The sequence below is a fragment of the Chiloscyllium punctatum genome, chromosome 5, assembly GCF_047496795.1.
Source record: "Chiloscyllium punctatum isolate Juve2018m chromosome 5, sChiPun1.3, whole genome shotgun sequence".
Taxonomy (NCBI): Eukaryota; Metazoa; Chordata; class Chondrichthyes; order Orectolobiformes; family Hemiscylliidae; genus Chiloscyllium; species Chiloscyllium punctatum.
Window position 1 is genome coordinate 130678818 of NC_092743.1, and position 16038 is coordinate 130694855.

The window sequence follows — 16038 nt, forward strand, 5'->3', positions numbered from 1 at the left end:
AATTGCAAAACCTGTGCTCACACCTCCACCCTCACCTCCATCCAATACCTCAAAGGAGCCTTCCACATCTGTCAGAGATTTTCCTGCACTTCCAAACAAGTCATTTACTGTATCCATTGCTCCTGATGTGGTCTCCTCTACACTGGGAGATAGGACGCCTCCTTGCAGAACGCTTCAGAGAACATCTCTGGGACACACGCACGAAGCAACCTCCCCACCCTGAGTCTGAACACTTTTACTCCCCCTCCCACTCCCCAAGGACTTTCAGGTCCTGGGCCTCCTCTATCGCCAAACCCTTACCACCTGCCGCCTGGAGGAAGAACACCTCATCAACCACCTTGGGACACTCCAACCACATGGGATCAATGTGAATTTCACCAGTTTCCTCATTTCCCTTCCCCACGTCTTATCCCAGATCCTACCTTCCAATTCGGCACCACTCTCTTGACCTGTCCTACCTGTCCATTGTCCTTCTCACCTATCCATTCCACTCTCCTCTCCAACCTATCACCTTCACCCCCCCCCACCTTCATCTACCTATCACATGCTCAGCTACCTTCCCTCAGCCCCAAACCCCTCCCCCTTATCTCTCAGCGCCCTTGGTCCACAAGCCTCTTTCCTGATGAAGGGCTTATGCCCAAAACCTCAATTCTCCTGATCGTGCGATGCTGCCTGATTGGCTGTGCTTTTCAACTCTGATCTCCAGCATCTACGTTCCAACTTTCTTCCTGAAGACAGTTCAGACAAGATAGATTCACCAGGTTAATCCAGGGTATACAGGAATTACACATGAGGAGAGGTTGAGTAGTTTGGGCCTGAGTTTAAAACAATGCAAGGTGGCTTCATTGGAACATATAAGATTCTTAAAGGCTTGACACTGAAAGGTTGTTTCTCCTTGTGGGAGAGTCTAGGAACAATGGGCATAATCTCAGATTAAGGTGTCACTCAGTTTAAACAGAGATGAGGAGGAATTTCTTCTCTCAGACATTAGCGAATCTATGGAATTTGAGAGGATTGTACAGGCTCTGTCATTAAGTATGATCAAAACTGAGAGTGACAGATGGATGATCAGTAATATAACCAATGGGTTATGGGATAAAGGCAGAAAGTAGAGTTGATGATTATCAGATCTGTACTGATTTTATTGAATGGCTGATGGGCCAAATGGCTTACTTTTGCTCCTATGTCATGTTCGAAGTTGACAAACATGATGCATATGAAAGCATCAGGCACAGGAAAGCCAATGGTAGAAGTTGCACCTCAACATATATGGATGACTATAGGGCAGCCTTTCACTCAAGGCATGAGCAGCCTGTTGAGGACACAAAAAGTGTGCTGACAAGATATCAAATGATCAAATTTCTGATACTGCTCTTGATATTTTGTCACAGATCAGAGGAACATATCAGGAGCAAAATCCCTTCTAGCTGCATGGGAGCTCACGAACGCAGCTGCTCTATTGGTTCACATACAGAGATTAGCAAGCCAGCACTGCTCACTGCACTGATTTCCATTTCCAGAAATTCTGCCATGCACAGAGCTTGGAGGTCTCCGCAGAATAATAAAAAACCTGAGCGAAAACAGCAGTCAGAAATGTGGTGGAATATACCTCACTAGCCTGCATGAGTGCAGTTTCAAAAACACTCAAGAAGGATCGATACCATGTAGGACAAAGCAGCCCACTTGATTGGCACACACCCACAAGTATCCACTCCCTCCATCACCAATACAGGCAGTGGGTACGGTCTACAAGATGCGCTGCAGAAATTCACCAAGGTTGCTTAGATAGCACCTTTAAACACGTGGCCACTTCCATCTGGGACAGCAGTGTAATGGGAACACCATTACTTGCAATTCCACTACAAGCCACTTACCATTCTAATTTAGAAATACATTGTTACTCCTTCAATGTCACTGAGTCAAAGTCCTAGTTAGGACATTGGTGTGGCCACTTTTGGAGTACTAGTATAGGAAGGACATTATTAAATTGGAGAGGGCTCAGAAAAGGCTAATCAGAAAGTTGCCAGGATGAGAGTGTTTGAGTTATAAGGAGAAGTTGAATAGGCTGGGATGTTTTTCAGTGGAGCGTCGAAGGTTGATGGTGACCTTGGTCACAAAGCTGGTCCTTTTACAAGGTGATGTTGTCTTGATTTTTTTCAGAGAGGTGCTAAACGACCCAAGGTTCCAACATGTCTGAAGTTTGAAAGGTTCATTGGGGTCGTTTTGTTTATACCTAACAAGTATTTTGGAACAGCATCATTAAATCGGGGTAGCCTGTTGGGTTTGGAGAGGTTAAGTTATTTGGGTATTCTATTTTCAGTTTGTTATGTTTCATTCTGTAAGTTTATAAATAAATTCTGTTTGTTTAAAAGTCAGCAATCTGACCAGCTAATTCACTCCAGGAATATCCACTATGCACTTATCTGAAACAAATACCAAAGTTAAGGTCTGGGCTTCTTGCTTCAAAAATATTTTGAGGGGTTGGGCCTGGTCCATAACAGGGTAAAAACAATGACTGCAGATGCTGGAAACCAGATTCTGGATTACAGTTGTGCTGGAAAAGCACAGCAGTTCAGGCAGCATCCGAGGAGCAGGAAAATCGACGTTTTGGGCAAAAGCCCTTCATCAGGAATACTACTGGAGGCTCTTTGCAGGATTTGTTCTGTGGTTCCAAGTTGGGGATTAGAGTTGTTGGACTTGAAGGCAGCGAGTGGTAGGCGTTAGTGTCTTTTATTTCGGGTGTTGATTTGGTTGGGTAAACATTACGTGGGATAGCAATGGCTCTTCTGGTCACCAAGACTTTTCTGGAGGTGGAAGAAGTGACCTTGGGGATTTTACAAAAGGTAGGTAAGGCCAAGCTGCAGGAATGAGTAGACAAGCTGGAGTTAAAGCTACCTCCTACAGTGAGGAAAGATGAGAGGATTACAGCAGTAGCTCAGCAGTTAAATTTGCTGGAAACACCATCAGGATCTAGAGAGATGGCTAAAGTTCAATTGCAAATGAAACAGCTTGAGTTAGAGGCGAAATAAAGAAAGGGCAGCAGAAATGAAACAGTTTGAGTTATGAATGAAAGCAGAAGAAAGGGGAAAATAGAGAGTGTTTGAATTTCAGAAAATGACACTTAGAAAGGAAAGTCACCTTAAAAGGCTGGAGAGGAAGGACGAAGGTAGGTTTATTGAGGAAGAGAGTGAGGATAAACAAACCCATGGTAGTGAAATGCCTGGTGAGAAACTGTTTAAATATATTCACACCTTACCTCAATTTGATGAGATGGATGTGGAAACCTTTTTCATCTCATTTGAAAAAGTGGCTAAACAAATGCAGTGGCCTCTGACCATGTGGATTTTGTTGATCCAAATCAAACTTGTAGGGTGAGATATTCGCACCACTATCAGAGGAGGTATCGGGGAGTATGAGGAGGTGAAGAAAGCTACCTTAAGTGCATATGAGCTTGTACCAGAAGACTACAGACAATGTTTCAGGAATCTAAGGAGGGACCATGGTCAAACCTATGTTGAGTTTGAAAAGATCAAACAAAGTTATTTTGATAGGTGGATAAGAGCTTTAAAAATAGAGCAAACCTACAACGCTGTTAGAGAGACAACTATTTTGGAGGAATTAAAGAATTTACTTGCTGAAGTAGTGCAAACTCATATGGAAGAGCAGAGAGTTAAAACAGCAAGGTTAGCAGCTGAAGTGGCTGATGATTATGAGCTGGTCCATAAAACACTGTGGTTCCAAAATCAATTTCAGTCTCATTACCTGCACATCTTTGAGCTGTGGGAGGAAACCCACGCAGACACAGGGAGAAGGTGCAAACTCCACATACACTCATGGAAGGAACTTTCACAACATTCATTGGACTTGTTTGATTGACTTCAGAAGGCAATCTTGGTGATAAACCTAGCTAAACATGAGTTTGCCAAAGCCCAAGTCATCATCCTGGTCCATGTTATTGGGCACTGATAAATGGCCCCACAGGATATGAAAGCAAAGGCAATTGTGGAGTTTCCTATATCATCGACAAACAGAGCAGTATTACGGCACCTGGGATTGAGTGGATTTTATCAAAAGTTTGTGCCGAATTCTAGCAGTGTGGCTGATCCACTTACTGAATTACTAAAGAAAGGCAAGAAGTTTCAGCGCACAGTGGACTGTCAGAAGGTGTTTGAGAGCTTGAAAACACTGTTTACCACTGCCGCGGTATTAGCCACACCTGATTTTGCAAAGCCTTTCAAGATGGCTATCAATGTGAGTGATGTGGGTGTCAGTGCTGTGCTCCTGCAGGAAGAGGGCAACAAGATAGAAACACCTACTGGATATTTCTCCAGGAAGTTCAACATTCATCAGCAGAAATATTCGACAGTTGAGAAAGACACTTTGAGCTTGGTGTTGGCATTGCAACATTTCAGTGTTTATATTACTGGTAACACATCTGAGGCAATCGTTTATAGACTGATCATAACCCATTAAAATTTGTGGAGAAAGTTAAGGACAAAAACGCCAGGCTGTTTAGATGAAGCCTGTTGTTACAGACATTCAATTTGAAAATTGTGCATGTGGCAGGTTGAGAAAATGTGATTGCCAATGCATTGTTGAGACTTGAATGAGAGATGGAGGTGTTCGATGTTGGGAGTACCACAAACTGAATCCGGATGTAGCATGTTTGCACGTTTATTGTGAGTGAATGCGTATGTTTGAGATACTAACCAAATTTTTTTGAGGTTTTGAAAAATGAAGCCATCTTTGGATATTGATGGTTCATTTTGTTTTAAGGGGGAAGGTGTCACAAAGCTGGTCCTTTTACAAGGTTACGTTGTCCTTGATATTTTTCAGACAGGTTCTAAACAACCCAAGTTTCCAACATGTTTGAAGTTTGAGTGGGTCATTCGGGCCCTTTTGTTTATACCTAACAGATAATATTTTAGGCAGAAAGCTTTCAAGTCTTTAAAACAAAACTGGTAGAATCAAGGGGCATGACCAGCTCTCTAGCTGGGCAGGTCAGTTCAGTTACCCCGCACTGCCCGGTTCTACCTCCTTCCCAAGATCCACAAGCCTGACCACCCTGGCCGACCCATTGTCTCAGCATGCTCCTGCCCCACTGAACTCATCTCTACCTACCTCGACACTGTCCTATCCCCCCCCAGTCCAGGAACTCCCCACATACGTTCGAGACACCACCCACGCCCTCCAACTCCTCCAAGACTTCCGTTTCCCTGGCCCCCAACGCCTCATCTTCACCATGGATATCCAATCCCTCTACACCTCCATCCGCCATGACCAGGGCCTCCAAGCCCTCCATTTTTTCCTCTCCAGACGTCCCCAACAGTACCCTTTCACCGACACTCTCATTCATTTGGCCGAACTGGTCCTCACCCTTAACAATTTCACCTTTGAATCCTCCCACTTCCTCCAGACCAAAGGGGTAGCCATGGGCACACGTATGGGCCCCAGCTATGCCTGTCTCTTTGTTGGCTACGTAGAGGAGTTGATCTTCCGTAATTACACCGGCACCACTCCCCACCTCTTCCTCCGCTACATTGATGACTGCATTGGCGCCACCTCGTGCTCTCGCGAGGAGGTTGAGCAATTCATCAACTTCACCAACACATTCCACCCTGACCTTAAATTTACCTGGACCATCTCTGACACCTCCCTCTCCTTCCTGGACCTCTTCATCTCCATTAATGACGACCGACTTGACACTGACACTTCTTTATAAACCCACCGACTCCTACAGCTACCTGGATTACACCTCTTCCCACCCTACCTCTTGCAAAAATGCCATCCCGTATTCCCAATTCCTCCGCCTCTGCTGGATCTGCTCTCAGGAGGACCAGCTCCACCACAGAACACACCAGATGGCCTCCTTCTTTAGAGACCACAATTTCCCTTCCCATGTGGTTAAAGATGCCCTCCAACGCATCTCGTCCACATCCCGCACCTCTGCCCTCAGACCCCACCCCTCCAACCGTAACAAGGACAGAACGCCCCTGGTGCTCACCTTCCACCCTAACAACCTTCGCGTAAATCAAATCATCCGCCGACATTTCCGCCACCTCCAAACAGACCCCACTACCAGGGATATATTTCCCTCCCCACCCCTTTCCGCCTTCCGCAAAGACCGTTCCCTCCGTGACTACCTGGTTGGGTCCAAGCCCCCAAACAACCCACCCTCCAATCCTGGCACTTTCCCCTGCCACCGCAGGAACTGTAAAACCTGCGCCCACACCTCCTCCCTCACCTCTATCCAAGGCCCTAAAGGAGCCTTCCACATCCAAAGTTTTACTTGCACATCCACTAATATCATTTAGTGTATCCGTTGCTCCCGATGTGGTCTCCTCTACATTGGGGAGACTGGGCGCCTCCTAGCAGAGCGCTTTAGGGAACATCTCTGGGACACCCGCACCAATCAACCACACTGCCCCGTGGCCCAACATTTCAACTCCCCCTCCCACTCTGCCGAAGACATGGAGGTCCTGGGCCTCCTTCACCGCCACTCCCTCACCACCAGGCGCCTGAAGGAAGAACGCCTCATCTTCCGCCTCGGAACACTTCAACCCCAGGGCATCAATGTGGACTTCAACAGTTTCCTCATTTCCCCTTCCCCCACCTCACCCTAGTTCTAAACTTCCAGCTCAGTAACTGTCCCCTTGACTTGTCCTACCTGCCTATCTTCTTTTCCACCTATCCACTCCACCCTCTCCTCCTTGACCTATCACCTTCATCCCCTCCCCCACTCACCCATTGTACTCTATGCTACTTTCTCCCCACCCCCACCCTCCTCTAGCTTATCTCTCCACGCTTCAGGCTCACTGCCTTTATTCCTGATGAAGGGCTTTTGCCCGAAACGTCGATTTCGAAGCTACTTGGATGCTGCCTGAACTGCTGTGCTCTTCCAGCACCACTAATCCAGAATCTGGTTTCCAGCATCTGCAGTTATTGTTTTTACCTCAGTTCGAGGGTTAGTTGAGTCAAGATCACTGTTGAAATTGGACTCTCTCCCGCTCCTTCTGCCAATCTCACTTCGTAACCTGTAAGCTTTTTGCGTAATTTCTACTCTTCATGTTAAGGGGTCTATTTATTGGGGATGTTTAATGTATTTTGAAACAGCATCATTAAGTCGGAGTAGCCTGTCAGATTCAGTTGAGACACGTTATTTGGGTACTCTATTTTCAGTTTGTTGCGTTTCATTCCGTAAGTTGCAAATAAATTGTTTGTTTAAAACTTGGCCATCTGACCAGCTAATTCACTCTGGGAATATCCACTATATACTTACCTGAAACTAATAGAAAACATTGGGATACCTGCTGAAAAATGTTTTGAGGGATTGGGCCTGGTCCACAACACCTTGTAGAGGTTTATAAAACATGAGGGGCATAGATAAGGTGAACAGCAAAGGTCTTTTTCCAAGGATAGGGGAGTCCTAAACTAGAGGGTATAGTTTTAGGTTTAGAGGGGAAAGATTTAAAGGGGTCCGGAGGGGCAACGTTTTCACACTGAGAGTGGTAGGTGTCTAGAATGAGCTGCCAGAGAAAGTAGTAGAAGCAGGTACAATTACAACATTTGGATAGGTACATGAATAGGAAAGGTTTAGAGGAAGATGGTCCAAATGCAGGCAATGGGACTCGTTTAGATTGGGATACTTGGTTGGCACGGACGAGTTGGACCGAAGGGTCTGTTTCCATGCTGTATGACTCTGACACTATGAATGCATATGAGGCATCTGATGGAGACACCTGGCACCCAAATGTGTATACTGGCAAGCTGACTATTGCAAACTCATTCTCATAGGGTTGTAAAGCATTGAATAAACAGTGATACATACCCTGTCAGAGGGTGGCAGACCATTCAGAATACGAGAAATAAGAGTTAGTAGAATAGTGTTTAGGGTCTCAGTTCTAATTCTTTTGCAATACACTACTTTCGCGAAAAACTAAAGAAACAGGAAAATTAATTTTCAAGACGAATGAAGCTAACTTCTTTTTCTCAAACTTTTATCAAAACATCAGGACCTAAATAAATGTCTAGTGATGTTGAAGTTATGCAGTGGTCGGTAGAGGCTAACAGGAAACCCGTGATTTACATGATTTTGTGGATAAATTTACATGAATATGTCCCTTCTAGGTGTGGACTGGATAAGTTATTTGGCTATTCTAGGACAGCTACAATGGTCCACTACTACAATGTCTATTTAAGCCAAATGTTTTGCCATTGTTTCAATGCCCATGGGCAAATCGTCTAGGAGCAGGTCCTACATTTGCAACAACAATATCATATTATTTCTCTGGAAGTGGACCAACATAAATGGTACTTCAGTTTGAAAATATCAGAGAGGAAATTACATTCTCTTGTTCACAATTTCAGTCATCAAAAATTCTTTGCAATCATATAACATCTTTAATTTAAATCTGGAAAATAAATGTTACTTTGTGAAATGCAAATAGGTATAAGAAAAATGGATATCAAGCCTGGATATTATGGAGGAGGAGAAAGATATTTGAGAAGATATTTAAAAGTGAAGAGAGATGTACAGTGGAAAATCAGGGAGGAAATTGCAGTTAAAGAACAAGCATTAATGTTTGAACAAGTGGAGGAGAACTTTACCAAAGATACGAATAAGATAAATAGAGCATTAAGCAGCAATAGGGTGAATAGAGAGATATAGAGATGGGAAAGAGAAAATCCAAAAAGAAATTGTGTCAATAATGACAAAGGATTTTGCTTTAATGCTTAAGGGGCAGGGAACTTTTCTAGGTCAGTGAAGATTTTTGGGAGGTGAGTTGGGCTTACACAACTCACTTTACACAAATTGATATTACTTTATTGTGCAGGATAGGAGGTAAGTAAGGATTATGTTCCAGAAGATGATGTTTAGATAAAGGAATATACTTTCTGTGGCAGTGAAACTAAGTAATACTGCAGTTAGGTAATATTGTAGGGTAAATGAGGGGCTTATAGCAAGGGACAGACCTTCTCAAGGTCATCCACAAAGATCATCTCACTGTGTGGCCAGCAGCATTTCATCTCTAAGGCTCCTGTAATAAGCAATCACTTCATATGATCTTGGGATACATTCATTAAAAGAGACCAGAGACCAAAGGCTTGCATGCTGATTTGGTGCCCGAAAAGTGGGCAAAACTGAAACAATTTTCAGAACCTGAGAATAGTTTTAAAATTTGCAAGTAATTAAGTATGAAACACCTTTTGTTGAACAGAGTTACAAACTTCCAACAGAATTTAAGCATAGATGTGTTTCCTAATTTCACTGCTGAAAGGATTGACCCGAATGTTCAGACTAGAGTCATAGAATCATTGAGATCTACAGCATGGAAACAGATCCTTCAGTCCAACTCGTCCATGCTGACCAGATATCCTCACCTAATCCAGTCCCATTTGCCAGCACTTGGCCCATATCTCTCCAAACCCTTCCTATTCATATACCCATTCACATGCCTTTTAAATGTTGCAATTGTACCAGCTTCCATCACTTCGTCTGGCAGCTCATTCCATACACGTACCACTCTCTGCATGAAAAAGTTGTCCTTTATGTCCCTTTTATGTCTTTTCCCACTAACCCTAAACCTATGCCCTCTAGTTCTGGACTCTCCCACTCCAGGGAAAAGACCTTGTCTATTAACCCTAACCATGCTCCTCATGAGTTTATAAACCTCTAAAAGGTCACCTGTCAGCCTCCAACACTCCAAGGAAAACAGCCCCAGCTTATTCAGCCTCTTCTTGTAGCTCAAATTCTCCAATCTTGACAACATCCTTGTCAATCTTTTCAGAACACTTTCAAGTTTCACTACATCTTTCCGATAGGAAGGAGACCAGAATTGCACGCAATATTCTAAAAGTGGCCTCACCAATGTCCTGTACAGCTGCAACACGACCTCCCAACCCCTATACTCAATGCTCTGACTAACAAAGGAAAGCATGCCAAATGTCTTCTGCACTATCTGATCTATCTACAACTCTACTTTCAAGGAGCTACGAACCTGAATTCCAAGATCTCTCTGTTCAGCAACACTCCCCAGGATCTTACCATTAAGTGTATAAGTCCTGGTCTGATTTGCTTTTCCAAATTGCAGGACCTCGCGTTTATCTAAATTAAACTCCATCTGCTACTCCTCAGCCCATTTGCCCATCTGATACCTTTAGTGATACAATCAACATCCAGTACAAGGTTTCTCTCTTTACCCTGTTCCCCAAAGTATTTTGAAAACTCAATTCAAATTGTCCCATAATCCTCTAAATTCCAGGAATTATAATGTTAATTTGTGCATTCTTTCTTCATAGCTTAATCCTTCTACTCCATGTATCATTCTGAGGAATCATCCTACATTGCCTCCAAGGCTAATATGGTCATGTCTAGGTCTGTCACACAATGCCAGTTGTGGTCTGATCAGAGCTTTATATAGCTGAAGTATGACCTCTACCCCTTTGTATTCTAGCCTTCTCGATAAAAAGGTCAGCATTCCATTACCCTTTTCAGTCCATTCCCCTGCCCATTACTTTTGTCACCTCTTCAAAAAATTCGGTCAGATTTGTCAGGCATGACCTACCCTTTACAAATCCATGCTCAGCCTCATCAGCTGACAATTTAATATGTTTTCATCTAACCCTTATCAACACTTCAAATCTGTGTGTTGTTGTTGACCTCATATTTGATAGAGTTGCAGATTTGCAGTCCTTCTCCTGAACATTACAAAATTTACATTCCTCATAGGATTAGGCAGCTTTCTGACTGGACAGGCTAGGAAGTTTAAAATTAAGTTCAGATCAAGCAGAATACTGAGATTCAACATCTTCGCATTCAACTTAAGCAAGCAAAAAGGAACAAGGAAGTTGACTTTAATAAGAAAGTGAAGTATTTGTAAGTAACTGAGTAACTCCAATTTTTGCGAGAAATATCAACTCATCCATAAACTAATATTAGCTAGATTGTCTGACAGCACAGATGTATTGGGTGGTGCATGAAAGTAGTAAAAAGGGAGAAAGCAAGCTGCGTGTTGGCAACAACCCACGCAAGTTGATGCTGTGCTATTTATTGATGTCAGTCAGAGACAGCGTGAAGATGAGAAAAAGGAGGCAATATACAGAAGTTATTAAACTGTGGTTTAAAAATCTTATAAACGACACCACTTAAAGAGTAAATCTGTATTCCATGGATCAAAGATAAGTGTCATTCCTGCAGGGATCGGCACTCTATGAATCATGTCTATTTATTTCTAACCTGTGCTTCTCTTAAAAGCTCAGAATTATTCCCTATTATTTCAGTAAATAAAAAAGTGTCAGCTCATTTGCTTTGTGGTTCTCTAGGCACTGTATGATATTTATTAGCGTACAGTAAGAGCAAGAGGTTTGTCAAGTTACTAAATAATATTGATAATTTAGCCACAAAGGATACACCCAATTACGCACTGGATGACTGACACTCATTGCGAACAATGCTATCACAACAATACCTCTTCCATGTTTTCTTTGAGCTTCTCACATAAAACATCCATCTCCTTTTCATGCATAATCAGTTGTTCATCTTTAGTGACCAAATCTTTGAGATTTTCTTTATTTTTTTTCAGTGCTTGGTTCAACTGGACACTAAGTTCTTTCAGTCTTTCTTCATATTCTTGTACCTGAGAAAGCAAAAATAAATAACAGACTAATTCTTTCTCAGTAAATGCAATTGTTATTCCATTATAATAAGGTAATTGACTAGCAATTCAGCAGTTGTGCAATCAAATCCCACCAAAGCAAGCTGTCAAATGGAGTTTGCTAAATCTCGTAATTTGTAACGTGACACTTGAAACTTGCTGGATTTTCATAAAATAAAACTGGTTCACTGAGGTCCTTCGGGAAGGGAACCTGTCAAGTTTGACACCTGCATGCAACTAATTCTGAAGGGACTTAACAAGTTGCCAGCATAATGGTTCCCATTGGTACTAAAGATCTTTCACTCAGGGTCTCTCAGGACAGAAAGGCCCTTTTAGGGCAAATTAAAGGGGCATGCTCCAAACAAGTCAATGACCCTCTTTCTGCAATTTGCAATGAGATTAGCATCCTTCAACTGGGTGGCTCCTACTTGACTTGCAGTGAGACAAGCCCAATGGAATTAAGGCTTTATTGTTTTGTTTTCTTTGCCATTCCAGTTAAAGCCTTATAATTAGGTAGGTAGTCTCAATCACAATTTTCTTAATATACTGCAAATGTTCCTGCAACTGATATACAACTAACATTAATATCTTTTTTGAGATAAACTTAAGAACTAACGAGTGTAAATACGCCACATGATTAGATGCAACATAGGAAGTTACAATGATAGGTAAAAGCTGAAGTTTGAAGTTCCCATATCGGAAATTCAGGCAGATTTAAAAGTACATGATCAGAACAGGGAATAGAGAGAGAGAGAGAGAAAACTTACCTCTTATTTGTATCTCATGGGGGTAATTATGCTTGTTGTGTTCAGAAATGTTTTTATTGTTATTTGTGACTTTAGTCTGGATGAATTATCAACTTATAAATCAATCAGACATCCCACTTTTGGCATCAAAAACATGGTGTATATGGTCTTCCCATCCCATTTCAGGCACAAAATTGGATTTGACTTTGGTCAGGTTCAATTTTTCATCCCAGAAATACATGTTGCTAAGATGTCTGGGAGTTTAAGACGTGCCCATGTAGAGAAGACTGAACGTCAAATCGCCAGTAACAAACAGAAATGGGTTCGCCAGCAAAACAAATGAAACTTCCAATCTCAAAGTCAAATATTTGTGCACTCATTAAATAACAAGGCAGTAAGTGAGAGAATTTGGAGTTCGTGAAAAACTGGTGAAAGATGGAAGATGAAATCTGCACTTAAGAAGATGCTCAAGACAAAATATACCTTCAGAACATTCAATTCACAAATGTGTTAAGGCTGTAACCAATGTGAGTTTATGGCAGATTGCACCACTTGATCTCATTTCTCCATGATAACATTAATGCTGCAGCTCATGTAGTAGGCTTTACTGACATAATTGGATTTCCCAGGTGCAGGGCACCTTAACTATACAACATTGCGCTCAGAGGACCATATCATAACATGGCAGATTCCATCAACCGAGGAAAAATTCCATTCCCATCAATCTGTGATCATTAGTGAGACATTTTAAAGGTTTGCGCTGGCACCCTAGGAGCTGTCATGATGCCTATGTTCTTGACAGCTTTCATGTTTCTGCTTCATTTCAAAGGCTAGATGTCTTACAAGGACATTTACTGGAAGACAAGGGCTACCTTCTGCAAATATAGCTGATGACTCATTAAGAATCCCTGACTAAGGCGGAGAAGTTTGGATACAGCCAAGGTCATGGTGGAGCAGAAAATAGGCTTACTGAAGGTAAGGTTTCAATGCTTGGATCAGTCTTTTTGGAAGGGGTTATCGGGGGTGTGGGGGGGGGCTAATGTTGTAGTATCCTCCAGATACAGATTGCTGCATAATCCTCGCATTCTGTACCTTCGCACGACTGAAGGAGGTAAAAAGGGATGTGATGGATACTAAAAAGTAGGGAGAGTGGCAGCAGTCTTCTGAGGAGGAAGGCGAGGACATTGAGGAGGAGGGGCACTATTCAGCGTAATCGAGCAGGACTGCATCAGACACTACAAACCAGACAGAATTTAACTGACACATGGTTCAAAGGTGAACTGGATGCAATGATCATTCATTTACTGTAAATTTGTTGTTGCTCAAAAGGCCCTGTCTGTTCTCAGAAGCAAATGCAGCTGTGTTTTGTTTGATTTTTTTTCTTCACTTTTTGCTGTTTTTTTCGAATAAAAGTGAATGTTTTCAACTACTTGAAGGTTTTTCAGCATGTTATGTGCCAACATTGAACAATAAGAACATGTTATGCTATTTTGGGCATTAGGAAAGAGTAGAGCTCCCTAGGATAGGGTTCTGAGATGGCCGGGCAGTAAGGACAGGTAACCTGTGTAGCTTGATTCTTGTAGCTCAGTCACAATGACAGTCAGTCAATCAGATGGGTGTGATGTAAAATTCTAATACATTTACAAATGTGAAATTGTATTCGCAATGGAATCTCACCTGCGCCACCTATGTGTCCTCAGAAGGTTTTCTTTTACAATCTGCACCCACTTTAGATGCTTTGAAAGGCAGCTCCTGTCAGGCAGTGCTTGATTAGGTGCCTGGGCTTTAAATATGGCACCAATGCCAGGAGACTGGCAGTGGTAAATCTACTAATGCTGAATGTATAATAGCACAAGCAGTGTGCCATTGAGGCATCATGCATAATACTGAGATAAGCTGTGGAGAATTATATGAAATAACTAACTCGAGCTCACAGAGTGAAATCCTCCATGAAACTCTCTGAAATTGACAGTTAGTCAATTTTTGGTAAATTTCAGCCCATAATAAATTTAATGAAGTCTGTGTCTGATGCTCGACAATGAATTTGATGGCTTTACAATGCCTTGATTGTGGTTAAAAGTGTCTGTGTGAAATCAATTAATTTAATAAACCACACAGCATTAATTTATTACGAATTACTCATGTAACTCTTTTTTAAAAAAAAATTGAAGAAGGTAACCACCCTCATCACAGTTCACAATTAACACCTGGTGAATAAGATTTTTGGAGATATTTCAAAGGCTGACTTAAACAGCATGATCTGCAGAATGCAGATGTCTTCTCCATCTGCTTTAAATGTAAGAAGGAGCATATATTTTTGTGTTGTACTTTATTTTGCTGTTTTTACATTGTACATTGTTGCAAACAAATATTTTGAAATAATGAACTTCTGGTATGAATTATGTAGTGCATAAGATTATTAGCTGAATTTAAAACCTTTTGTTTCTAATTATATTTAAAAGTTGAAAGTTGCTGTCCTGTATATGTTTACAATTTTTGTTAAAAGACATTACAAGATTTAAAAAAAAAGTTCTGAATGAAGATATGTATTTGAAGCAGATTTTTTGAAACATTATATGTTAGTCAGTGTAACCATTCAATGATGCTTTGAATTGTAGACCTTGCTGCAAGGAAAATAATTTTATCTGGCACATAATGTAACATGTTAATTCAGCATTAATTATGGAATGTGTCAAGCTAAATTTCAGTCAAAGCTCCATGTTAGTCTCCAGAGCATTCTTAATGACAGTAATTACAGGTCATAAAATAAATCTTTTAAAATTAACATTTTTCTATGTCTTGATAGGGAACTGTAAATGGCCAAGCAATACAGATATTTTGATTACTTAAATGTAGCTTCTTTTGTTTCAAACAGCTGCCAGAGCTGTGAATAGAATAAAGGTTGACAGAGGTGCTTCATTGTAGATCCCTGAAAGGGTATATTATAAAACCCAATCTAATTGTGAAGACTGAAACACTTTCATAAGCTGTCTAGAACTAACAAGGTGCTACATTATGCACATACTTTTGTCTATGAAGAAATATAAAATATTAAATTATAATGCATTGATATTGGGAAATTTGAAACAAAAATAAATCACTTCTCTCTGAAATATATTGATGAACAAGTAATATGAGTAATACAGAATCTATCATTAAACTAAATAATATGTTATTTTCATGAACGATATAGTGAACACTAAAGAATGCTGACCACAGATTATCGTCGAAGGCTGCATCATTTAATAAGTGTGATAAAGCATACATATACTCCTAATTCTAAAACTTTACCAAATGGGAATGAACTGAGAACAGTCCAAAACGATTGTCTTATCCTCATTGCCCTACTTCTCCATACTGCTATCTTGTGTGGGTCTTCACTTGAACATTATCTTTCAAAAGAAGGAACCTCACAAAGCTATTAAAATTGGATATCTATAATGCTTCAATGTCATTTTCAAAATAAATAGCCAAAGTATGCACAATAGTCCAGTAGACATGAAAAGGTATTTGGAAATCTTATTTAAACTGACATACATATGAGCACAGGAATGGGAAATAATAAAAAGAATTGCGACAGGTCCAAACGTACTTTATCTACTTTCTGGATAAATTGTAGTGGGACAATACAAGTGTAA

General features: G+C 41.3%; 1 protein-coding gene across 18 annotated transcripts in view; it reads right to left on the reverse strand.

The window, feature by feature from the left end:
• Positions 1-16038, reverse strand: part of LOC140477439 (uncharacterized) — a 520360-nt gene that overhangs the window by 102676 nt on the left and 401646 nt on the right. For all 18 annotated transcript variants that reach the window (XR_011960730.1, XR_011960729.1, XR_011960728.1 and 15 more), the window contains one exon: positions 11469-11636. Coding sequence is in view for 14 of the 18 variants with exons in the window: in XM_072571355.1 (XP_072427456.1) it covers positions 11469-11636 (168 nt within the window). In the remaining 4 variants the exon portion in view is untranslated. The remainder of the gene's footprint in view (positions 1-11468; positions 11637-16038) is intronic.